Source organism: Uranotaenia lowii, chromosome 1 (genome assembly GCF_029784155.1).
Source record: "Uranotaenia lowii strain MFRU-FL chromosome 1, ASM2978415v1, whole genome shotgun sequence".
NCBI classification, from domain to species: domain Eukaryota; kingdom Metazoa; phylum Arthropoda; class Insecta; order Diptera; family Culicidae; genus Uranotaenia; species Uranotaenia lowii.
Window position 1 is genome coordinate 536,228 of NC_073691.1, and position 27,338 is coordinate 563,565.

General features: G+C 33.1%; 1 protein-coding gene across 7 annotated transcripts in view; it reads right to left on the reverse strand.

Annotated features, from left to right (window-relative positions):
* LOC129739409 (potassium voltage-gated channel protein Shaker) overlaps positions 1-15,503 on the reverse strand; it is a 115,716-nt gene extending 100,213 nt beyond the window's left edge. For 5 of the 7 annotated variants that reach the window (XM_055730858.1, XM_055730859.1, XM_055730856.1 and 2 more), the window contains exon 1: positions 13,653-15,503. In XM_055730858.1, the coding sequence (XP_055586833.1) occupies positions 13,653-13,777 (125 nt within the window). In that variant the 5' untranslated portion in view covers positions 13,778-15,503. The remainder of the gene's footprint in view (positions 1-13,652) is intronic. The other 2 variants (XM_055730860.1, XM_055730861.1) reach the window with 2 other exon arrangements.
* Positions 15,504-27,338: the final 11,835 nt, after the last annotated feature.

The window sequence follows — 27,338 nt, forward strand, 5'->3', positions numbered from 1 at the left end:
TTTTGTCATTTTTGTCATTTTTGTCATTTTTGTCATTTTTGTCATTTTTGTCATTTTTGTCATTTTTGTCATTTTTGTCATTTTGTCATTTTCATTTTTGTCATTTTTGTCATTTTTGTCATTTTTGTCATTTTTGTCATTTTGTCATTTTTGTCATTTTTGTCATTTTTGTCATTTTTGTCATTTTTGTCATTTTGTCATTTTTGTCATTTTTGTCATTTTGTCATTTTTGTCATTTTTGTCATTTTTGTCATTTTTGTCATTTTTGTCATTTTTGTCATTTTTGTCATTTTGTCATTTTTGTCATTTTTGTCATTTTTGTCATTTTGTCATTTTGTCATTTTTGTCATTTTGTCATTTTTGTCATTTTGTCATTTTTGTCATTTTTGTCATTTTGGTCATTTTGTCATTTTTGTCATTTTTGTCATTTTTGTCATTTTTGTCATTTTTGTCATTTTTGTCATTTTTGTCATTTTTGTCATTTTGTCATTTTTTGTCATTTTTGTCATTTTTGTCATTTTTGTCATTTTTGTCATTTTGTCATTTTGTCATTTTTGTCATTTTTGTCATTTTTGTCATTTTTGTCATTTTTGTCATTTTTGTCATTTTTGTCATTTTTGTCATTTTTGTCATTTTTGTCATTTTTGTCATTTTTGTCATTTTTGTCATTTTTGTCATTTTTGTCATTTTGTCATTTTTGTCATTTTTGTCATTTTTGTCATTTTTGTCATTTTTGTCATTTTTGTCATTTTTGTCATTTTTGTCATTTTTGTCATTTTTGTCATTTTTGTCATTTTTGTCATTTTTGTCATTTTTGTCATTTTTGTCATTTTTGTCATTTTTGTCATTTTTGTCATTTTGTCATTTTTGTCATTTTTGTCATTTTTGTCATTTTTGTCATTTTTGTCATTTTTGTCATTTTTGTCATTTTTGTCATTTTTGTCATTTTTGTCATTTTTGTCATTTTTGTCATTTTTGTCATTTTTGTCATTTTGTCATTTTTTGTCATTTTTGTCATTTTTGTCATTTTTGTCATTTTTGTCATTTTTGTCATTTTTGTCATTTTTGTCATTTTTGTCATTTTTGTCATTTTGTCATTTTTGTCATTTTTGTCATTTTTGTCATTTTTGTCATTTTTGTCATTTTTGTCATTTTTGTCATTTTTGTCATTTTTGTCATTTTTGTCATTTTTGTCATTTTTGTCATTTTTGTCATTTTTGTCATTTTTGTCATTTTTGTCATTTTTGTCATTTTTGTCATTTTTGTCATTTTTGTCATTTTTGTCATTTTTGTCATTTTTGTCATTTTTTGTCATTTTTGTCATTTTTGTCATTTTATTTTTGTCATTTTTGTCATTTTTGTCATTTTTGTCATTTTTGTCATTTTGTCATTTTTGTCATTTTTGTCATTTTGTCATTTCTGTCATTTTTGTCATTTTTGTCATTTTTGTCATTTTTGTCATTTTTGTCATTTTTGTCATTTTTGTCATTTTGTCATTTTGTCATTTTTGTCATTTTTGTCAATTTTTGTCATTTTTGTCATTTTTGTCATTTTTGTCATTTTTGTCATTTTTGTCATTTTTGTCATTTTTTGTCATTTTTGTCATTTTTGTCATTTTTGTCATTTTTGTCATTTTTGTCATTTTTGTCATTTTTTGTCATTTTTGTCATTTTTGTCATTTTTGTCATTTTTGTCATTTTTGTCATTTTTGTCATTTTTGTCATTTTTGTCATTTTTGTCATTTTGTCATTTTTGTCATTTTGTCATTTTTGTCATTTTTGTCATTTTTGTCATTTTTGTCATTTTTGTCATTTTTGTCATTTTGTCATTTTTGTCATTTTGTCATTTTGTCATTTTTGTCATTTTTGTCATTTTTGTCATTTTTGTCATTTTTGTCATTTTTGTCATTTTTGTCATTTTTGTCATTTTTGTCATTTTTGTCATTTTTGTCATTTTTGTCATTTTTGTCATTTTGTCATTTTTGTCATTTTTGTCATTTTTGTCATTTTTGTCATTTTTGTCATTTTTGTCATTTTGTCATTTTTGTCATTTTTGTCATTTTTGTCATTTTTGTCATTTTTGTCATTTTTGTCATTTTTGTCATTTTTGTCATTTTTGTCATTTTTGTCATTTTTGTCATTTTTGTCATTTTTGTCATTTTTGTCATTTTTGTCATTTTTGTCATTTTTGTCATTTTTGTCATTTTTGTCATTTTTGTCATTTTTGTCATTTTTGTCATTTTTGTCATTTTTGTCATTTTTGTCATTTTTGTCATTTTTGTCATTTTTGTCATTTTTGTCATTTTTGTCATTTTTGTCATTTTTGTCATTTTTGTCATTTTTGTCATTTTTGTCATTTTTGTCATTTTTGTCATTTTTGTCATTTTTGTCATTTTTGTCATTTTTGTCATTTTTGTCATTTTTGTCATTTTTGTCATTTTTGTCATTTTTGTCATTTTTGTCATTTTTGTCATTTTTGTCATTTTTGTCATTTTTGTCATTTTTGTCATTTTTGTCATTTTTTTCATTTTTGTAATTTTTTTCATTTTTTTCATTTTTGTCATTTTTGTCATTTTTGTCATTTTTGTCATTTTTGTCATTTTTGTCATTTTTGTCATTTTTGTCATTTTTGTCATTTTTGTCATTTTTGTCATTTTTGTCATTTTTGTCATTTTTGTCATTTTTGTCATTTTTGTCATTTTTGTCATTTTTGTCATTTTTGTCATTTTTGTCATTTTTGTCATTTTTGTCATTTTTGTCATTTTTGTCATTTTTGTCATTTTTTTCATTTTTGTAATTTTTGTAATTTTTTTCATTTTTGTCATTTTTGTCATTTTTGTCATTTTTGTCATTTTTGTCATTTTTGTCATTTTTGTCATTTTTGTCATTTTTGTCATTTTTGTCATTTTTGTCATTTTTGTCATTTTTTTCATTTTTGTAATTTTTTTCATTTTTTTCATTTTTGTCATTTTTGTCATTTTTGTCATTTTTGTCATTTTTGTCATTTTTGTCATTTTTGTCATTTTTGTCATTTTTGTCATTTTTGTCATTTTTGTCATTTTTGTCATTTTTGTCATTTTTGTCATTTTTGTCATTTTTGTCATTTTTGTCATTTTTGTCATTTTTGTCATTTTTGTCATTTTTGTCATTTTTGTCATTTTTGTCATTTTTGTCATTTTTGTCATTTTTGTCATTTTTTTCATTTTTGTAATTTTTGTAATTTTTTTCATTTTTGTCATTTTTGTCATTTTTGTCATTTTTGTCATTTTTGTCATTTTTGTCATTTTTGTCATTTTTGTCATTTTTGTCATTTTTGTCATTTTTGTCATTTTTGTCATTTTTGTCAGTTTTTTGTCATTTTTGTCATTTTTGTCATTTTTGTCATTTTTGTCATTTTTGTCATTTTTGTCATTTTTGTCATTTTTGTCATTTTTGTCATTTTTGTCATTTTTGTCATTTTTGTCATTTTTGTCATTTTTGTCATTTTTGTCATTTTCGTCATTTTTGTCATTTTTGTCATTTTTGTCATTTTTGTCATTTTTGTCATTTTTGTCATTTTTGTCATTTTTGTCATTTTTGTCATTTTTGTCATTTTTGTCATTTTTGTCATTTTTGTCATTTTTGTCATTTTTGTCATTTTTGTCATTTTTGTCATTTTTGTCATTTTTGTCATTTTTGTCATTTTTGTCATTTTTGTCATTTTTGTCATTTTTGTCATTTTTGTCATTTTTGTCATTTTTGTCATTTTTGTCATTTTTGTCATTTTTGTCATTTTTGTCATTTTTGTCATTTTTGTCATTTTTGTCATTTTTGTCATTTTTGTCATTTTTGTCATTTTTGTCATTTTTGTCATTTTTGTCATTTTTGTCATTTTTGTCATTTTTGTCATTTTTGTCATTTTTGTCATTTTTGTCATTTTTGTCATTTTTGTCATTTTTGTCATTTTTGTCATTTTTGTCATTTTTGTCATTTTTGTCATTTTTGTCATTTTTGTCATTTTTGTCATTTTTGTCATTTTTGTCATTTTTGTCATTTTTGTCATTTTTGTCATTTTTGTCATTTTTGTCACTTTTGTCATTTTTGTCATTTTTGTCATTTTTGTCATTTTTGCCATTTTCGTCATTTTTGTCATTTTAGTTTATTTAAATTATTTAAACATATTATACCTATTATTCTTGATAATATTTTTGCTTCCACTGTTTTCTATGGTGATTCATTTTAAACTATTGTGTTGGCATCATAAAATCATTCAGTTTTTTAATATGTTTTATGCAGAAACATTCCCTTTTTTACTCATGCCCGAGTATTTGAAAGCTATTTTAAATTTTATTTGAACCCTCTCAAGCTTGTGGGCGGTTTCAAGATTATGGTTTGAGAAGTGGCAAAAGGAAAAATAAACAGATTTACACACCAGTGAAAATTTCGCTAACAGTAAATGAATTATGGCACGCAGAAAACGCTTCAGAAAGAAAATGAAATACCAGGTCAAAGGACAATCCTGCTGATCCTGGTTGGAAGAAGATTTGCGTGGATACTCTTTCGCTTCATCTTGAGCCATTTTTTATTACTTTTGCCAGGCTACGCCAGGTCCCCCAGGGAGACCCCTTTGGCTCCGTCCCACAAATTTATGGACATAATCGTACGTCCGGGAGGCTCTCAATCGGCTTCGGAGGATCGAATTGTGGGAGTGCTCTTTTTTTCCTTTTTTTTTTTAATAATTCCTATTCTTATTTGGACGTTCGGTTTGATGCTTGTTGCTGATGCCTTTTTAATGACTTGATCTGTGATTTATCGATAAAACGGTTCGAATGGGATGAACGTTTTATGAGTTTCGGTGAATTCTTGCCTTGCAAGACACCAGACAAAACAAACAAATAAGTAGATATCTACTGGCTCAGCGAGTCACGTCTGATAGAATGCGTATCTGGGAGATTTTTTCGGAAGGATATTAATCAATTTAATGTATGACTTTTGCCATTTTTTACTTTTTGGGAACGGATGGATGGAGTGGAGCATAAGGGCCAGCTGAATGTTCATACTTAATTCATCTTTAAATGTTTGAATGTGATATTGAACGTATATTTCATATCTTCTTCTATATTCTTATTATTAGATATGAGCAAGAATGGTTGAAAGTATATTATGCGTATTCTACCTTTTGTTCAACATCAAATGTGACAGTGTAACATTAACCAAACAGAGCTTTTAAAGAAATAAAAATGGTGGCTCCAGAGAGTCTTTATCAGTTCCAAAGCAAATCAAGCATGGTGCACCATCTTTGTCAAGGACTAGTCGAGGGTGGATTTTGACGGAGCAATTGATGTGAAAAGCTCTATTTTAACTGTTCACTACGGTAATGCCATTAGACTTGTCGTTTTATAAAAAAACCAAAAGGTGGCTCTAGAGAGTTTTGGTGTGCCAAATTCGAATTTGTTTGTGCTCAAACCTTTTATCTGGTGTTAGTTTAATTTTAAAGTACATCTATAGCTTGAAAAATCTAGTTAGTTAAATAATCTTTGACAAAACGATGAATTTGCAGGTATCGTTTACTGCACATCAGAGCATTTCTGAAGGTTGAAAGTCATTTCAAAAGGACAATATTAAATCCACGGCCACTACCATTTACGCTTACGATCACATGCTAAGTTTTTATGTTCTGTAAAAAATATTGCAACAGCAGCAAAAGCATCCATAAACATTATAACTGGAAGTGGCCGCAAACAAATACTAACAACAATGAAATGATTTCCAAAGTTGCTAAAAAGCGGACATTAGGCACAAGAACACACCCTTGCAAAAGGAAAACTGCTACTGCTGCTTCTTTTTTTACTGAATGAACGAGGCGGAGTAAAACAGACAGATGTGATTGAACCGGGAAAAGGGAGTGGGTAGATCAATTGATTTTTATTCCAATCTCGTTTCCGCATTGGCGGCTATTGATGTCAGAGCATGAATAATCATCAACCATCACATCGAAGTGACGAGTAGTGGGGAGCAGGAGGTTCAGCGATGTGCAAAACAACAATGGCTCTGAAATCGAGTGGTATTTGGAAGTTAAACACGCCGCTACATCATGAAAGGATAAGCATGTATCTTTAGATTTGTCATGGGGGACTGAAAACGTTAAAGTTTCAACAAGAAAGGAAGACGAACACTCTTGAGGGAATTGATTTTGCAGGCGAGTGTGAGGCTGTCATGCAATTAGCATTCTACAGGTTTTGTTTTTGTATGTGTGTGCATGTCTGTTTGTATGTGTGACAGATGGTATGTGTGTTTTGCTTTTCCAAACTAGAAAAGTTATATCGGTAAAGTTGTTGGATGAGAGAAACAAGAAAGGGGGGGTCATGATCAAAGGTTTGATTATATTTATGTCCAATTTGAGCACGTTTTTGCTGTTTGGAAGCGTAATTTGAATTTCATATTAAGTAGGAGTTGGCAGTGGTTGAGTTTGTTAGCCATAATGGCGAATGGTGACTGAAGTTATGACCCGTTTGCTGGCCACGGGCACTGAATCAGGCCAATGGATTGTGACTGTGATAGTAGGAAACTTTCCATTTCCGGTTGGCTGAGAATTGTCTGATGTGCAAGAAGCACAATGTTCTGGAAATCGGTTTTTTGTGATGTTTGATTATTCTTCGTTATTTGATTGTAGAAAAATATTGTTGGATCTATTTCCATGAATAATTCATGTTCAGTTTCAATTCTGCTCATGGATTAAGTCAAACATTTTACATGTGTTAGTCATCATAATTCCTTTTCAAAGAACAAAGCAAGCATGGATGGAATTTTAATATTCTGTACACGTTTAATATACATGGTCTAACATATTTTAATAGGTGACTCGGTGTGTTTTTTTTACTCCTTTCCAAAATTATTAAAAATGTTAAACAAATAGAAACATAATTCTTCAGCAAACTATCCGAAATAGAAGATTAGCTTCAGTTTGAATGTTTTTGGTTTCAAAGTCGAATTATAGAAGTTTTTGTTTCATAGAATCCTTCATTCTACTTGGTTATGCAACTGATGTACTCAGCTTAAAATTTTTCTTCTTTTTTTTTATTTTTGTTTTAAGTCTATTTTCTTAAGGCAAGTAATGTACCAGGACTTTTCATGTCCTTTAACAACAATAAAAAACAAAACTATTCTGGAACTTCCAGTATCGCATTAAATTTTTTTTTTTTAATTTTAAATGACTATTGAAATTTGATCCTCTGAGTTTGTTTGGTGAACGTTATTTATGTTATGTTTAATTTTTCATTTGAGTTTATTTCCCAAAAACATTGAATAATAAAAAAAAAGTTTAACATTTTTAAGATAAATTAATTTATAAACATTAAATCTAAAGGAAAAGTTTAAACACAGGATGCTCTCAACTTTTGTGAAAATTTAAAATAGGCACCTACCAGATTGGTAGACACTTGGAAAAACTTGAACCAAAACCCAAGCTTAGTGCACACACCGTCTGTCAGCAACAGTTTTAAGTCTACATCAATCACATCCAAATCAGCCACCAGGAGCAGGCAACAGGCAGCAAATATTGAACCCATCCGAACGAACGCTAAATATGCCGGAAAAATTGAGCCGTCAGTCAGGACCAATTAGAGCTGCCAATCTGTGCTGTGATCTGTGACTAGCAAAAGTACACACACGTCTGTGGCAGCCTGGCATGGCATGGCCTGGCCAAACCACTTTTGGACCTTCATTTTTTCGCTCCTTTTTTCCGCTGCGACACCAGCATACTGACGAACATGTTTTTTTGCTAGCAATCTTGCATTTGCCGCCAAATTTAATCTGGTGCTCAGTTTGACATTGCCCCTCCTCGCTGATTTTAAACAGGGCATGCAAATTTAGCACTGCACTCTTAAATTAATCAGCCAGGTCCATTAGCGGCTAATCTAATTACGGTCTTGAGCCGGGTGGTTCTCACAATTTTCACCCTTTCTGTCTGACCACTTTTTGAAAGTGGAACCCTGACAGATTTAACTCTTTGGGTGCATTTTCCGAAGCAATAGAGAAAGGTTTCAGTTAAGCACTGAACTGATATAAAAATTTCCTTGTAACATACCAAATGTAAAGAAGACAGCGAGGAAACAAAAATACTCAATGAATCAACAGCAAAAAAACACCAGTCAGCATCAAAGCAAAGTGCGTAAATGCAGCCCTTGAAAAGTCGGTGCACTTTTGGCGTGAAATGCAAGTGCTGAGTCGGGTATTTCCTTTCGAAATCTCTTGCGACAGCATCACAAACTATTTCGAATGGGTATTCCCTACCCCTCTCATTCACCATCCTTTCGTATCAAATTAGACAAATCCGCTTGGGAAAAACCTATAGGCTAACCTATGTGAAAAAATTAATCAACAAGTGTGTGATGTGTCCTCGCACGGACACGGTTTTTTTTCTTTTTCGAACTGCTATGACGTCAATTGAAAAGTGAACTTTTCGGCGACTGCCATCTCGTGTATCTCCAAGCTTCCTATCCCTTGATGGACTTTGCAATTTTGGTAGGATGAGAACGGATTGATGAGAAACCGATCGAAACACTTTGAAATTTGAAGAATCGAAATTGACATAGGTTTAAGTCTCTTTTCATGTTGAAATGAATTTACCACGCGTTTTCCTTTTATTCCATTTTATCGCTAGTTTATCAATGGTTTCAACATCCGACTTTCAAGGGTAATAATTGATAATAATGAAAACTGAAAAAATTCCCAACGTCATCTTACCAAAATTATAGATATCCAAAAATACAAATTAAAATTGCCAAAATATTTAAGAAACAGTTTCAAAATCATATTCAAGAAAATTAAAATGTCATTTTCATGTATTTTGAGAAAAAATATCCTCAATTTTTTTGAGAACAACATATCAATTACTATAAAAAAATGTGAAATTTCTAATAGCCTGAGTAATTATGTCGAGTTTGGGGTTGGCTGCCTTAAAAAAAATGAATTTCAATTTTCTTATTTTGAATTTTCTCTTCAATAGTCGTGAAAACTTTTTGTGTATGGATATTAATATTTTATCACACTTTTAGAGCAATGTTTATAACCAAAATTTGTTCTCGAGAGTTTTATTAAAAATTAGAGATAGTGAGTTGGAAGATTTTTTCAAATAAAATAAATACTAATAGTAGAGTAGAAGGGCACAGAAATGTTTTCAGGGATGATCTCAGAGCCAACATTTTTTTATTGACTCAGAATTTTCAACGATTCAGCATAAACCAGAAGTAAGCAATTGAAGACTCGACCGTCGTCGTTCGGTAGCCACAAGCTTGTATAAATGGATTCAATGTTTTATGGTTTTTGGAAAGCCGTTCTCTGACTCATACTCGAACCAGTAAATTTCACCTCCCGGTCAGCAGTCACATCTCTTGAATAATTCGGTTATGGGTGGGGGGTTATCATCCTCCGTTGTTTTGCGCAAATGGTTTGCAGTTTCCCTTTTTTTTATCTCTCAAGCAACACCGACCCAGTGACCGTTATAATGTATGAGATCTGCTATAGGTATATAGTAAAAATAATTGTCGCTCGTGATCGTTATTGGACCGTTAACGCTCTTCCGCAGTTTGTTCCTGCTACAAAGCTCTCTGGCATTAGAGTCTGGATAGTGTATCTCAAAGGTTTTTAATATGGTAAAGTTTCTATTGTTGTCTAATAAAACTCAAATTTTAGCTTTGGGAACATAAATGAACTCAACTTCTGCACGGATCAATGAAAAATAAAATCTGTAGATCCTTTTCATAACAAGCATCACATCTGGATTAGATAACTTCAAAACAACATACATATATCGTTCTGAATCCCCAAATCGCCTTGTGGACGACAGAAGGGAGATGGAAGATTTATGAGCCTGTTCTCGGCACTGCATGGCAAGCAATGTTTACAAACATCTCCTACATAAGATTTTTCTGGTTTGATGTTATGTTAGGATAACCAGATCATGCAGAGCTGTGCGACCAGTGAGCAGTAAGAATTTGTGTTTGGGAAGTTGAGAAGAAGTAGGAGATCGATAAAAGGCAACGTTGTGAATGCAGTAGGAATTTTATTGGCGCTTTAAATCCTTAGGCTTAGGATTTCCAACAGTGATACTTTCAAGTGGAATCAATGGCTATTAGAGTAAACAACTTTGAAATGCATCAAAAAAACTTGAATGCCAGAAATGTTTTTATATCAGAAAGAAAGACATTACTTTTGCCATGTGCCAACATTACACATATGATAAAACAAATGTTATTGACTAGTAAATTCAACCGTCACCCACTGTGAAACGGATCATTGACAAGCTGTTTAATCTGTCGAAACGGAGAAAAAAATACCAGCGGACATCCAAGTAACCCGGTAGAATCAGTGTTAGATATTCTTTGCGACCAGGCAGCATGCTCGCCTGCTGTTTTGAGCTTTTCCGAGAAGCGAGGCTCACTGCGATGGGTTGCGACAACACGTGTTAGTATATATGTATGTTATGAAAAAAGTTTTCCATGATTTATGGATGATAGCTGAGTTTGTGGTGGTTTTAAGGTACAGCACAAATCAATGGAGCGGTAAAAGTTTTCCTCATTGGACAGTAAAACGATTTGCTGATTACGCATAAGATGCAGAATTTAAAAGCAACATGAATGTTATGATTAAATAATGATTGATCATGGTACCGCACTGAACTTTGCCGTTTGTTTTGTGAGGTATTCTAATCGTTCAAAATTAAATTGTAAGAACAACCAAGTAAAAATATTGAACAATCTACCTAGGCACAATTTTCCCGTATGTTTGGATAACGTGTCGCTATTAAGCCTACCCCCATTCTGATACCTGAACCGAAAATCAGCATAAATCGAAATTCTAAAGTTAACATCCCGTCAAATTTTCTACACTTCATAGTTTTTACAACATACGAAGTTGTCGACAAGTGGTTATGTCAAAATTTCTAGTAGACGACTTCATAAATTTATCCCATGTTGAACAAGCACAAAAACCTTTCCATCGCTTCTGCAACCGTTCTGTCTATCGTTTTGTGTCAATTCTAATATGGTCGTTTGGGTTTTGGCTCTGAGCCACTAGCACGTGAACGTTGTTCCCTAGACCCACTCACCAGTTCCGCAACTTAGTTGCACTAGTCGCAAAGTGTCATACGCTTTACTTTATTGTTGTTGTTGTTCATGCATTGAGCTGTCGACGTTTTCAATCCCGAGCTGAGCACGGGCAGCCCCATGTTCAACCTATCAACACCCGTTTTATTTCATCTAGTCGACGACGACGTTGCGTTGCACTGCTCATTTTTCGCCTGCCAGGATGCATAATTTATGTTTTCGTTTGCTGAAATTAATTACCGGCAATCGGAGAGTGCCATGCATTTGGGCGTTTTTTCGCAATCGATGCGGGGGTGGAGCTCTATGTGGTAGGTATCGTGCTTTATAATTTTGATTTAAAAAATCAGTGTTTGTTTTGTACGGATAATGTTAAATCAAATAAATACGGAGTCACACATTTCACATATGCACGCACTGTCATATATTGCACACACGTGACCAGAAACATTTTTATGATTAATGAGATGTATTTAATGCGGAACGCATTTCTTCTTTCAAGATCAATATGTTGGTGCGATAGCATATCAGAAACGTGCAACTAAAATGTTCAATCCTACTTGTGTTGATAGTCCATTATAGTCTTCCATAAGTTTATAGATTATGAAGAAATTCGGCTGTTTCCAGAACTTGCACTGCAACTTATCATATATTTGGCAACTGCATTTAAAAAAAACAGGTTTTCAGCCGAGATGTTTTTAGAGAAAAATTCAGTATAATGTAAAAGTTTCATTAAAATTCAAAGGGCTTGTGATATTGCTTAGTTGACAAGTCAGATGTTTCCTGAGCCGATGTCCATGAGTTCGAGCCCAAGAGTAAACATCGTAAACAGTGGTACCGGAAAAGTTTTTAATAACTGTCCGCCTACTGCAACGTTGATAAAGTCGCAAATGCCACAAAGATGGTAAAACGACTATAATCGAAACAAAAATAATCATAAAATGCGGTAGAAGATATTCCTCTTATCCTAGTCCTTGCTTTTTTTTTGTTAATTTTGTTAATTCAACGTAGCCGAATTCATATATAATGTTTGATTACTTTTATATACATAAGCCGAATAAGCTTAAATTGTGTGCCTTATTTAATTCATTTTTGATCTTCAATTTCACTGATAATATTTAAAAATCGACCAACGCTCAAGTGACATATAGAACATTAAAAAAATATTTCCTTCAAAAACGTATAAGGTGGCATCCATAAATTACGTAACGTAAAAAATGCACTTTTTTGACCCCCTCCCCCCCGTATGTCACAAATCGTAACGCTTCGACATACCCCCCTATGAAAATTACGTAACGCTGACAATTACCCCCCCCCCCCCCCCTATATTCTCATGATTTTAAACACTGATTTTCGAAGTTAAAAAATATGACATAATTTTTTTAACATTCTTAAATACGGAATTGTTATCCATCCAAATCGCTTCTTTAGTATTCATGAATGATAACTCTCTGATTAAGTAAATTTATTGTCTTTTTTTTTTGTAAAATCTTTATTTGAAACGGCTCATACCTTTAGGCTTTAAGGAGCCAAACTAATTTATTGTCTTACTACGAGTTGCTCTGTGCTTGTTAACTGGTGATCTACCTTATTTACTTTATTTTGTTCAAGCAGCATAACTTGTAATGCAAAATATATTCCATTTGGTAATATTCGTCGGAATAATCAAAATAGCCGATCGGAATAATCAAAATCAATTGAGAAAAAATAGTAAAATTTCCATCTTAAGGATGGATTGAGTTCTTGGGAGTAAATGTACCTACCTAATAATCGGCTTTCCAACGGTTAATTCACGGATATCCAATACATGTTTAGTCTATCTTCTAATCTCTTTAAATAGGAATGGTTACAAATCAGTTCAATCTTGTTAAAGCTAACAAATTTTAAGCTGATTTTGGTTTGCGTATCGTCCAGCAAAATTGCATCAAAAAAAGCTGCAATTTAACTGAAATTTTTCAGGAACAGCTTACTCCCTCACCCCCCCCTAGGAGCGTTACGTAATTTATGGATGCCCCCTAAGGGGCAACACACTTTTTTTCAATTTATTATTTGCCTCAGTAAATGATACCTTCCAAATCATTTTAAACTTCTTGAATTATTCTTGAGTTTTAATTAGGTTTTAATTTTCTAGTTGGTTTGAATATTTAAGTTGAAAATAAGCTGGATAAAAGTTTTTTAGTTAAAAAAATAAAAAATAAATTGGAATTAGAAATAGAAAAAAAAATTTTTTTCAACATATTTTCTTCATTAGAGTAAGGGAGGCCAATGTGAACATTTTTTAGCATATTACTTAAATACTCATTTTTCTGCATCCAATTTTTCAATGCATAGAAACCACGGCTAGGCAAGGAAGCAAACAACCTATGAGATTCTCAAAATCTTTGATCAGCAGCCATAATCTAAAATAGAATTTCTTATCGGGCACATTAAGCTGATGGGGAATTTGATCAAATTGTTTCCTTAGAATTCGTTCAAGCAAAAACAAAAAAAAAACCAACAAAATCTTAAGATAGAACTCGAAACTGAAAGATAAGATGAAAGGAAATAGAAAACGATTATGAATTTGGCTTACGGTTCACTCAGTCCATCCGGCGTTTTGTCTGTCTTGTCTTGGTTCTGCTGGGCCTGCTGCTGCCTCCGCTGGCGCTGATGGCGCGAGTCATCGCCCAATCCATAGAGGCCCGCAACGGCTGCCATCTTGGCATACCCTTGCGGCCCCTACACTCGATACGGCTTGAACCACTAACAACAACAACACTATTGATCCTGCTATAGCTGGGCAGTTGTGCCGTGACAGATTTTCGATTCCGTCCGAAAATGGAATCCGTTTTTTTTTTAGCGTTGTATACACACCCAAAAACATGTACTCACATGAGAACCTATATGGAATACACACACTCTCACACAAACTCAGCTCAGAAGGACTTTCGTGTGCTTCTGAGCCCACCCTTTTTTCCTCGGCAGACAATTTTTCCGCTGCCAAGAGCGCTCAGTCTTGGTTCTTGCGGCTTCTTCTATGAATTTGATCTTCGAGCACTATCGTCGGTTTGCCATTATCTATATATCGTTGCTTTCATACATAGCTTTGTTCGGTTGACTTATTTTGGTATTTTTACTCTTCAAAATCAAACATTCGTTGACCTTTTCTCACGGTAACACAGATTGGCTGCCTTCATCAAGTGTGCTGTGCTTTTCGTAGTTTCGCGTTTGGCAGATAGATTCGCTAGCGATGCTGTTGTTGTTGTAGTTGAAGGTGCGTAATTTATAGTGTAGTTAACTACCTCAGCACTTACTCATCAGCCACTGCCACAAAATTTGTACTCGATAACACAGGAAAGCAGGGCAGTAAGACCACAAACGATGGCCAAGTGCGAATCGAACAACTTTTCACTGAACTTTATTGTCGTTTCTCAAAAGCGTGAAAAACTTTTCCCCTGCATGTTTGTCGATAGAAAGCTTTTTTTCGTCAAAATTTGAAGAAAAAACAAAGCATAATGCAATTCACTTCATTCTCATTAGTGCGTCGTGCTTCAACTAATGCTACTTAGCTTGCCTTTTTGCTTCTAGATAGGGCGTCTACAGGTAAAGGATAGAAAATACCTATTCCTTTTACCTTACAACTTTTCGTTCACTTGCTACTTTCTGCATACATTGATATTTATTGATATTTTAAAGCTTTCAGTTACACTTTTGTTTTGAACTTGGTTGAGTAAACTTATTGTGTTGTGTTGCGAGCTCAGACCTTCAAAGTATTTTGGGCTTCTTTGGTTACTTTCCGATTTCTTATTCTTCTACAACTCTGTTTGATTCACAAGCCACTAAGTAGCACTCATTATAGGACGGTTATGTTTCAAACCAACACACTCTTTCTTAGCGTTTAGTCAGTCATCTTAGTAGTGGTCGTCATCGTAGTTAGCCTTGGCGATATTTAGCGCTGTGTAGCGTAGTTTCCAATTTCATAGCATGCTTTGCTTCCGCGTCACCCTTTCTTGCGTGCCGTTGCTGTCGTTGCTGTGCACTCTTGCTGCCTTCTCCTGTATGCGACCGGGGCCGATTCCGTTACATAATGCTCCCCCCATGGTGACTCGCGGACAGGAAAACCCCAACCATTCGCAGAAGGCCAAGACTTTCAGCGCTCAGAATTTGCCGCACTCGACGGTCACTTCGATCCATCATCGAACTTTTATTCTTAGCGGTACCGCTAGCTGCAAACAAAACTCGGCATACCGGAGCACTATTTCTACTGATATCGGCTAGTCGCAGTAGCCCTTGGACCACTATCTTCATAATAATGCGTCGACACTATGGTGCTGTTTTTTTCTACACCCTTCTCCCTCTTTCTCTTCCTTTGATATTTGTAGCTTGGTTTTCTTTTTGGTTTTGAAGGCAATTTAGTAAAATGTGGTGTAGAAATTTATCACAGATTTTCTGTAGGACAAAAAGGATTATTTTTTTTAATTGTTTTTTCTTTAGCAGTAATGACTCCCAATAGCATAATCTATCTGTCAAGAATCGAAGCAAGCCAGAGAAATCTTCCAAAGGTTTTTAAATTTCATAGATAGAAACTAAATTTGAGCAGACTGAAAGTTTTCCCAACAAAACAAAAAGAACCCGCGCTGAAATATGTAGCCCACTCGAGTAGTGGTGCAGTAATAAAAGCTGCAATGCTATTTTGCTCTAGACAAAAAATCGAGGACGACAACGTTGAGTGTGCCAAAAGCTGCATCTGCCATGTCGCGGCTGTTTGTTAAAATTTTTGTTCCTAAAAAACAAACCGTTTTGTTTTTGGTTGTGGCGCTTTTCCTAAAAGTTTGAAAATAGATGCTTTAAAGAATTATTTAAGCATTTTCGTGTTGATTTTGATTCACTTTTCTTAAATGAATGATTTCGATTAAACTTCCTCCAAAATGAACTTTACAGCGTAGATATTTTGTGCTATTTTTGTCAAAATTTTGGTCGACTGCTGCAGCGAAATTGGCATGGCCGATTGTGCGGTTACATAGAAGAATTCAGCTCTGCCGGATATTTCGGTAGCCTTCCACTTCTCGGCTCCAGTCACTCTGTAATTTGGCCAACGGAGGTTGTTAGTATGTGGAAACAATACCACAAAGATTTTCTTTGCAAGTGTGTCTACGCATCAATACCTACAAACTCCCTGCCGAAAATAGAAAAGAGCCTAGAAAACTTAAGCGTATCGAAAGAAAAGCTTGACGAGGAGAAAAAACAATGTCACAGCACTTTGACAATAAAAACCAAAACAAAATCAACAACATGTCGAAGCGCAAAGATCCTGGCAGGCGGTAGGCAGAAGGAATAATCGAGCGGAAGTTTTCCCCAAGCAAAACAAAACAACAGGGTGGAGACCAGTGAAATGCTCAATTTAATGTCCGCTTTTTTGGTTCTTTGTGTAGATGATAGTACTTAATAGATTCGTTATCGATGAACAATGGAAATGCTTTCCTTTTTCGTCTATTGTAAGAGGATTTTTTTCAGAAAATTTCGCATTCTTTTGATTGGCAGAAACTGCAAGTGAAAGAAGAAACGGCTGGAGGGTTATGAGATGTCAGATTTTTGGCATTACCGTTTGCTTACGGCAACCGGAGTCAGAAACGCTTTTGTTTGGGAAACCATCATTAGGGATGATTTTTCTACCGCATGAAGGGGAGAACCTGTTGTTTTTGTTCAACTTATTTTGGTCGAGTAGCTTCCATTTTAGCTGGGTACGAGACCATTTTCTGATGACAGTTAATTTTATTGCTTTCGGTAAACTTGTTTGTTTGCCGCACAATTTTGTCGGTTTTATTGGAAAGAAACACTACATATTTTTCAGTACGCGTCTGCTGGCAACATTATCACAAGCATAGTTGGCTTGGACATTTTTTTAAGTTCTATGGGCGTTGAGATTGAAAAATTATTTTTTCTCTCCTTATAAAAAACCCGTAAGATCTGTCAAAAGTAGGATGAAATTTTAGCTGCATCCAACTTGCACTAATGATACATTTTTTAAAAATTGAATACTTTTTCAATCCAAAAAAAAAAAAAGATAGTGTTATCTCTAACAAAACAAATCGACCCTGAAATCATGATCGTTATTTATGTAAGAACAATATAGTAGAATTTAAAAAGTCAAAAAACATAACCGGAATAAATTCAGATGAATCATACAAAAATGTATCGATTACAGCTCATTCGTCGCTTCAAGCCAATGCAGCTCCATCAGCAGACGCTACGGAAGCAATTGCTCCAACAAAGTAATTGATCTATTCCACCCTATTCCCGATAGTAATTTGTAGGACAACAAAGCACTTGTTTACCATCTGAATAGCTGAATTGCAATCAAGACACAACACCAGCATACCGTCTTGTCGGGTTGCCGAACGATGAAATTATGCAAACAATTCCCACCCTCCCGCTTTTCGTACGCGAACGAATATTCAGTTGGGAAATTCGAAGGAAAACCTGGAATGGCCGGGGTGTAAAGCTAATAAAAACAACAACTTCGAAGAAAGTAGTCATCCTTCTCCAGGGTCCAGGGAAGTTTATTTTCCTCTTCTCGAAGTCGTTTGATAGCTCTTGGCATAATTATCAACCTTTGCTTTCTCTCCGGTGTCGTCGTCAACTAACGTACTAAATCAAAGTTTTGTTTTTAAAAGTTGCTTCGTTGCAATGCTGCTGCTGAACGGGGCAGAAAAACTACTCCTCTTACGTAATAATCCATCTCCTTCTTCGATGGTGGAAAACAGCTTTAATCAGCTCAATATTCCAGCAATTTTCTAGCAATGGAATGTTAAAGCAAAGCAACCGTGTAATTTTCATTGTGGTTTCCAAGAAATTAATCCGCTTGTTATACAACCTTCGTCCATTGGAGAGAAACCGCAACAAAGTAGGCTGATACTCTTCGCCTGTCCTTCAAGGGCAGCATCGCCGTCGTTTGCCGGTGTCGTTCCTGGGCGGTCTAATCCCTTCCGAGTGCCAGGTTCTATGGGACTATTAAGTCCCATTTTGGTTTTGTTGATTAACTCGACCCTAGTTAGGTGCCATCAGCATGGTTTGATTGAGTGATTCGAGATTTAATATTTGCTGAAATCAGAAGTATAAATATCTTCCAAGTTAAAAATAGCAGGATCTATATTTTATGTAACAATAATTTTCGTCCTTTCTTCTAAAATTAACTTTCATGTTAACGACCTTTGACTGTAGGTAGGCGATTTTATCCTCACAAATGTAAACAGGCAAACGAAGGTGTCGGTCAATACACAAATAGAACATGTGACCAATATTAAGTGCACCGTCCGCCCGTTCTCGTGGAAGCGCCCTGTAATTGTCTGCCCATCCCCTCGTTCTTCTTCCATTGGGCGGACATTTCGCTCCATCTCATTATTAAGGGAAACCGCAAAGTCCAACGGTTTGTCTAGAATTACTCAAAAGGGGTAACCCATGTTAAGTCCTTTAGATTTACATCCACAACAAAACCCGAAGAGACCGGAAGGTTTGCAACTAATCGAATCTGCTACCAACAGTAAGCTATAAGAATACATATGTACGTCAACTGCACACGGGTAAAGGCTTCTTTCATGATAAGGGTGGTCCGTCGTTGGGGGGAAAAGTAGGCTGGGGGTTTTGCAAACAAAGGCAGTGTTTCTTATCTATTGAATAACAACACACATCCCAGTATGCTGCGGTGAATTTGCTTCCGATGCAGTGCAACTTTCAACCACAGCAATGGGATTAAGAGGGGTAGTATTTTTTGTTATCCCCGATTGCATGGTTTGCTATGATCAGATTGTAGCTAGTCGGCAAGCTAGAGATTAAAGTTGTTCTTCCGGAATCGATGAGCTACATATGCAGGAGATGAAGAGTGTTGTTGTTATGCTTAGTGGAGAAAACAAGAAGATCGAATGTACGAAGATGACATGTATTGTACAGGTGTTTGAAAGGAATTGTTACGCTATAAGTCTTTACATAATATGGATTTGAAACTAATTCCTTCCTGTGATGTTTATCATCTTTTTCATTTGGGTTTCGTTAAAAAGAGATTAATTGCAATTTATTGAATCGGTAGAAATATTTACCTTTTTCCATTTGGTTTGGCTTTTCTATTCTTCCAAAATTTGCAATCGCTTCATATGATTATGATCTCTAATCTATTATACCTAATATTCGCTCATCTTTAAGTGAAATGATATTTTAAAAGGAGAATTAAAAAACAGTTAAAAAAAATTTTAAAATTGTTTGTTTTGAAATCTCAAATACATTTGTTAAGCTTGATTTCATATTTGAAAACAGACCAAAAAATCTTTCTTAAATTATTGTGGTTTTTAGTTATTTTACCAACTTTCGCTTTGATTCCCACTCTCGCTCCCAAAATACTAGATTAGGCTTCCGCGTTTAGTATTCGAATTTGTGTCTGTTTGTTTAACTCTCGCGACGAAAAACCTTTCGTTCGCCTTTCGCAAAATTGGAAACGTACCCTTTTTCGTGGTCTTCTTCCTCGCTCAGGCGACGTGATTTCTGGGTAGATAGGTATAGTATATTTCTTTTTATCATTTCTCTCTCAACGAGTGACAGTTAAGTCCTCCCACGTGGGATGGTAAACAATTTTTCCCTTCATCTCAGCTACTGACTGCTCCTCTACCCATCCTCCGTTGTAAAATGCTGTAGCAAGGCGAAAATTAATGGCCCGACATTATGATTGACGAAGTTGTGCCTCGAGGTGAAGGAGTAAAACGGATGCTGAGCTGTGCTTGGTTCGACCACTAGGTGTGAAAGTAATTTCAAGCCAAACAACGTACAGAAGATAATTCTAAAAGTCGTGTTAATTCTTGAATTTATATTTTTACACAAATTAACGAAAACCAAACTTTGGTGAACGATTTTTCATATAGTTCTTAATGTATTTGGATTCGTCCATTTGAAAAAGTCAGCTATTGTTTTGAGAACGAAATTTTTCTTCTAGATTCATACGCACGCTTGAGGAAGCTCTCAAGATGCCTCCTAAACTTCCAATACTTTCCCCGAGAAAACTCACGTAATGAATAGTGATGATGGTGAAACTTTCCACCGTTAAAGGATTAGATGCTTAGGGTGGAACTAAGGCATCCTACTTCTTTACTCATAGAAGCGCGACTTTTCTTTGATAAAATGTCTCCGAAACCAGCCGTAATATATTGAATTGTAGACCCACCCTGAGCCAAAGAAAAGATGTTTACTGAATCCTTAAGCAAACGACCGAGGCAGGCAGAGAGGCTGTATATTTCATTTTGGGCTAGATGGAATCACCAAAATCTCAACTCGCTATAAAGTTTGATGTATTCTAGTAGCAGCATAAGGGCATCTGCTCATATTTTCAATATGATTTTTGAAAATAGCTAAAATCAAAGGGAAATGGCAAAGCTAGACAAGCTCAGACAAGTCAAACTGAAACGTTCCAAAACTATAAGATTACAGGAAAAATCAAATTAAGATTTTTGTCACAAATCATGCTACCTTACGAATTTATTTCTTCAACCCACGCCAGAAAATGCGCCTTCATAGCGACATTTTTGCGAAAATGTCACGTGTTCGTTTTCGTTCTATCATAAAATATCTAAACGGATCAAACGATTAAAATCATTTTATCCTTTGAACATATAAATTATATATTTAAATTCAAATTTGAATTTCTTAGCAAAGGTTAACGATTACCAAAATCTATTCTGACTGAATATAAATCAATCTACCTCACTGAATATGAAAGTTAAATATGTTCTGAAAAATGAACTGGTTTAATTTTGTGTATCTTCTCCAGATAAAACACCATCCATTAACGAAACACCTTCTGAAAGATTGTCATCCAAAGCAACAATGTCGAATGTCGTTCGTTTTGTCAACGCTCGGCAAAAATGGAGCGAAAAAAGTTTTAAGCACTCTACCGACTGGTCCGTGATAAATGAAACTTTTGCACAGGTAAGGAAGGAGATTCATTCACCCTTTTTGACAAAAAATATTTCCGCCAAGAAAGTTTATAATGAAGCTAATGAAAGTGACTGGATAAAATCTTTTGAGAGCGTTTGTGATTTGTGTCCATTACGCAGCTTCATAAAGTTTGACGTGTTTGGTATTTTGGAAAATTCTGTAATGTATTCCTTCACAAGTTTCATATTTGAAAGTAAGTTTTTTTAAAAGCCATAGTTCTGTATCGCTATCTAAAAAGTTAGCAGCGCTAGTCAAAAAGCTTGCACAATCAAAATAAGCGATCATTGACCAAAACCACTAAGTATACAAAAAAAGTTAACGATCGCTAACCACTGACTAAAAATCATTTTTTTCCATTTTGTTTCATTATTGAAATTTTTGTCATTTTTGTCATTTTTGTCATTTTTGTCATTTTTGTCATTTTTGTCATTTTTGTCATTTTTGTCATTTTTGTCATTTTTGTCATTTTTGTCATTTTTGTCATTTTTGTCATTTTTTGTCGTTTTTGTCATTTTTGTCATTTTTGTCATTTTTGTCATTTTTGTCATTTTTGTCATTTTTGTCATTTTTGTCATTTTTGTCATTTTTGTCATTTTTGTCATTTTTGTCATTTTTGTCATTTTTGTCATTTTTGTCATTTTTGTCATTTTTGTCATTTTTGTCATTTTTGTCATTTTTGTCATTTTTGTCATTTTTGTCATTTTTGTGATTTTTGTGCTTTTTGTGCTTTTTGTGATTTTTGTGATTTTTGTGATTTTTGTGCTTTTTGTGATTTTTGTGATTTTTGTGATTTTTGTGATTTTTGTGATTTTTGTGATTTTTGTGATTTTTGTGATTTTTGTGATTTTTGTGATTTTTGTGATTTTTGTGATTTTTGTGATTTTTGTGATTTTTGTGATTTTTGTGATTTTTGTGATTTTTGTGATTTTTGTGTTTTTTGTGATTTTTGTGATTTTTGTGATTTTTGTGATTTTTGTGATTTTTGTGATTTTTGTGATTTTTGTGATTTTTGTGATTTTTGTGATTTTTGTCATTTTTGTCATTTTTGTCATTTTTGTCATTTTTGTCATTTTTGTCATTTTTGCCATTTTTGTCATTTTTGTCATTTTTGTCATTTTTGTCATTTTTGTCATTTTTGTCATTTTTGTCATTTTTGTCATTTTTGTCATTTTTGTCATTTTTGTCATTTTTGTCATTTTTGTCATTTTTGTCATTTTTGTCATTTTTGTCATTTTTGTCATTTTTGTCATATTTGTCATTTTTGTCATTTTTGTCATTTTTGTCATTTTTGTCATTTTTGTCATTTTTGTCATTTTTGTCATTTTTGTCATTTTTGTCATTTTTGTCATTTTTGTCATTTTTGTCATTTTTGTCATTTTTGTCATTTTTGTCATTTTTGTCATTTTTGTCATTTTTGTCATTTTTGTCATTTTTGTCATTTTTGTCATTTTTGTCATTTTTGTCATATTTGTCATTTTTGTCATTTTTGTCATTTTTGTCATTTTTGTCATTTTTGTCATTTTTGTCATTTTTGTCATTTTTGTCATTTTTGTCATTTTTGTCATTTTTGTCATTTTTGTCATTTTTGTCATTTTTGTCATTTTTGTCATTTTTGTCATTTTTGTCATTTTTGTCATTTTTGTCATTTTTGTCATTTTTGTCATTTTTGTCATTTTTGTCATTTTTGTCATTTTTGTCATTTTTGTCATTTTTGTCATTTTTGTCATTTTTGTCATTTTTGTCATTTTTGTCATTTTTGTCATTTTTGTCATTTTTGTCATTTTTGTCATTTTTGTCATTTTTGTCATTTTTGTCATTCTTGTCATTTTTGTCATTTTTGTCATTTTTGTCATTTTTGTCATTTTTGTCATTTTTGTCATTTTTGTCATTTTTGTCATTTTTGTCATTTTTGTCATTTTTGTCATTTTTGTCATTTTTGTCATTTTTGTCATTTTTGTCATTTTTGTCATTTTTGTCATCTTTGTCATTTTTGTCATTTTTGTCATTTTGCTATATTTGTCATTTTTGTTTGTATATCGCTTTAATATTCAAAGAATTGGAAATTTCAAGATAGGGTATCGATTCTTTTGAAATCACATGTGTTTGTTTTATCTATTTCAAGCTTAACTCTCATGAAATAACAGTTTCATTTGTTTTGTCTGGCAAAATTTAATGGGAAATATTCGACGGGAGCTCCATATTCAGTTCCATCTTTTGGGATACCAGCTATTTTGAACAAGATGGATCAGTGTTGATATACAGCTACATATAATGCACATATTTGACTGACAAATCGGGGAAAAGCCAAATGTTAGCCAAGGTAAAGGATTGTCACCGGTAGTGATCCACCGAAAAGGGGCCAACAACGAAGCGATGGATCGGTTCCGGTTGGATTCGCATGACACGCCACGCTGCTCATTTGCCCATTCATTGAACATCATTTTCGGGCGGGGGAGAATTTTTCAAAGCGGTTGAATCTGGTCGAAAAAAAGGAACTCAGCCTTTTTGTTCTGAATCTACTGCTTGCCAAAATGTATTGACACTTTCGACAACAGCGTCAAGTGAGAACCTTTGGAAAGTTTCTTGCACCAGCGCGCGGCTCCCTAAAATCGGCTCATAGAGAACGAAGAAAAGTAAGACATAAAACGGATTTCCCGATAAAATTTGATAAGATATTTTGTGGAATGGCGGGGTGTCAACAAACAAATACAACCGAAAGACTTCTTAACGCTCCGATGGGATTCGATATGATTCGCAGCTTCTGTCAACAGCCCACGTCAAAAACACTTGTGCTTTGAATACTTTCATATATGGTGTTGAAGCTGAGAGAAGTCGCTCGTATTATTGGTGCGAAACGAGGAAAAAAGTCCACCGCAGTCATGGAACAGGTGTAGTGGTGCGACAAAAAACGCGAAGGTGAAAATTATACGCATTATTCTGTCGATGGTTGCGTCGGAAATGTGCCGAAATATCGTTCTTCTGCTGGCGAACTTTTTTTTATGTCATCCTGATTCTCCCAGCATGATACTCTCTAGACATTTCGAGGCCACCGTCAGAATAAGGCCTGTGTTTCACACGTGGCTGGATGATTATGTTGTTCGTTCAGTTTTTGCGCCTATAAAGGAAAAGATTTCATAACATTCCATGGCATATCCTACTGAAGCGGCAGAATGGAACAAAGCTGATAATGACAATGACAGTTTTTTTTCTTCTCCTGTGCCAGAACAAATCTAAATATTCTTCAATTATACGCCGCGTTTGTCATTACTGGCATAATAAGAAAACACCGAACACGATACCTGGGGTGTTTATCTCATTTGCAGCTTCTTTTTTTTCAATATTGTTAGACTTCTTCGATTTAGTTATGTATACTGGATGGTTATATTAAAAAAGTATCAAAAGATTTTGAGTATTTTATGATCAATAAGATTTATTGAATAGTTCACTTCTACTTTTGAATTAATAATTTTTTAATCACTGAAATCCCACGAAACATTCTCCGAAAGTTGTTTTTGTTCAAACCAATTTATTCATTTCTTCAGACCCGAATGACCCGGGTGGTTAAAAGGTCTCTAATAAATTATAATAATAATAATAATTTATTCATTTGTTCAACGCTGCTTTGCATCTACAAAAACTGTAGGACAAATTCGTTCCAACTACTAGTCATCTATCGCCGAAAATTGAATTGATTACATCGCCCGACACCGTACAAGGTAACCGAAGCGGTGCTTTGTGTGCATCAAAAGACAACTTCCGAGCTGGGGAAACCCATTTTCGAGAATGGTAATGGTTTTCCCCGAAGAGAAACATCATGCAAACCTTAGTAGACACGAACCACACCACAACAAACCCACGCGCGCCTTATCAATTCGAAATACGGAGCAGGTCGCGCTCGCAAAACGGCGGTGTAGGAGCAATAAAGAAAAAAAAAAACATACACCACACAAGCACCCATTGAACAATAGCAAGAGCAGCCGTCTAGTTACTCAGTTGGTGAATGCATACATTTGAATCGGAAAAGTTAATTTCCTTCCCTTCTTCGTCAACAAACATTTTCTTTAGGTTGAACAGACTCGCCACACAACACTAGTCTCGACAAATTTAATGAAACTTTCTTTAAAGCTTATGTTAACAGCAGAAAGCCAATGAGACTTTTTCAAGGAAATGCTTCCTAAGATAAAAGGTGGCGTATCACGATAACACCTCAAAATTAAATTTTCGTCTAGGGAAATTAGAATGTTGAGAAAAATCGCTGGGAAAAATTTGACTCCGCGTAACATCTAGGTGAAACAAGATGGAGAAGATAAAATGCCAATGCCAACCAATATATTTGCTGTAATGCATGAACTAACTGTATGAAAAACTAATTAGTAACCATTAACAAAAAAAAAAATAATGACATGATTAAGAATGTCTTTTTAAAATTGTTCTAAGATTTCGAGAGCGAAATGTTGCTGCTAGAACCAAAAGATTATCTTACCTTAGAAAGGTTTCAATTTATTCTCATTGAATAGGTACTAGGACTTGGTCGGCGCCATTATCACCCATCGCCCATAAAGTGTGTCAGTTTGAAACATCACGTGTTAGTAACCAGAACATGTTCAGTTCATTAGCTTATTATTATCATTTAGAATCCGGGCACTATATTTCGGTGTTACTCATCTACTTTTCTAGAACTTTACCTAATTTTCAGTGTGACAATTTTGATAATTTTGACAATTTTGACAATTTTGACAATTTTGACAATTTTGACAATTTTGACAATTTTGACAATTTTGACAATTTTGACAATTTTGACAATTTTGACAATTTTGACAATTTAGACAATTTTGACAATTTTGACAATTTTGACAATTTTGACAATTTTGACAATTTTGACAATTTTGACAATTTTGACAATTTTGACAATTTTGACAATTTTGACAATTTTGACAATTTTGACAATTTTGACAATTTTGACAATTTTGACAATTTTGACAATTTTGACAATTTTGACAATTTTGACAATTTTGACAATTTTGACAATTTTGACAATTTTGACAATTTTGACAATTTTGACAATTTTGACAATTTTGACAATTTTGACAATTTTGACAATTTTGACAATTTTGACAATTTTGACAATTTTGACAATTTTGACAATTTTGACAATTTTGACAATTTTGACAATTTTGACAATTTTGACAATTTTGACAATTTTGACAATTTTGACAATTTTGACAATTTTGACAATTTTGACAATTTTGACAATTTTGACAATTTTGACAATTTTGACAATTTTGACAATTTTGACAATTTTGACAATTTTGACAATTTTGACAATTTTGACAATTTTGACAATTTTGACAATTTTGACAATTTTGACAATTTTGACAATTTTGACAATTTTGACAATTTTGACAATTTTGACAATTTTGACAATTTTGACAATTTTGACAATTTTGACAATTTTGACAATTTTGACAATTTTGACAATTTTGACAATTTTGACAATTTTGACAATTTTGACAATTTTGACAATTTTGACAATTTTGACAATTTTGACAATTTTGACAATTTTGACAATTTTGACAATTTTGACAATTTTGACAATTTTGACAATTTGACAATTTTGACAATTTTGACAATTTTGACAATTTTGACAATTTTGACAATTTTGACAATTTTGACAATTTTGACAATTTTGACAATTTTGACAATTTTGACAATTTTGACAATTTTGACAATTTTGACAATTTTGACAATTTTGACAATTTTGACAATTTTGACAATTTTGACAATTTTGACAATTTTGACAATTTTGACAATTTTGACAATTTTGACAATTTTGACAATTTTGACAATTTTGACAATTTTGACAATTTTGACAATTTTGACAATTTTGACAATTTTGACAATTTTGACAATTTTGACAATTTTGACAATTTTGACAATTTTGACAATTTTGACAATTTTGACAATTTTGACAATTTTGACAATTTTGACAATTTTGACAATTTTGACAATTTTGACAATTTTGACAATTTTGACAATTTTGACAATTTTGACAATTTTGACAATTTTGACAATTTTGACAATTTTGACAATTTTGACAATTTTGACAATTTTGACAATTTTGACAATTTTGACAATTTTGACAATTTTGACAATTTTGACAATTTTGACAATTTTGACAATTTTGACAATTTTGACAATTTTGACAATTTTGACAATTTTGACAATTTTGACAATTTTGACAATTTTGACAATTTTGACAATTTTGACAATTTTGACAATTTTGACAATTTTGACAATTTTGACA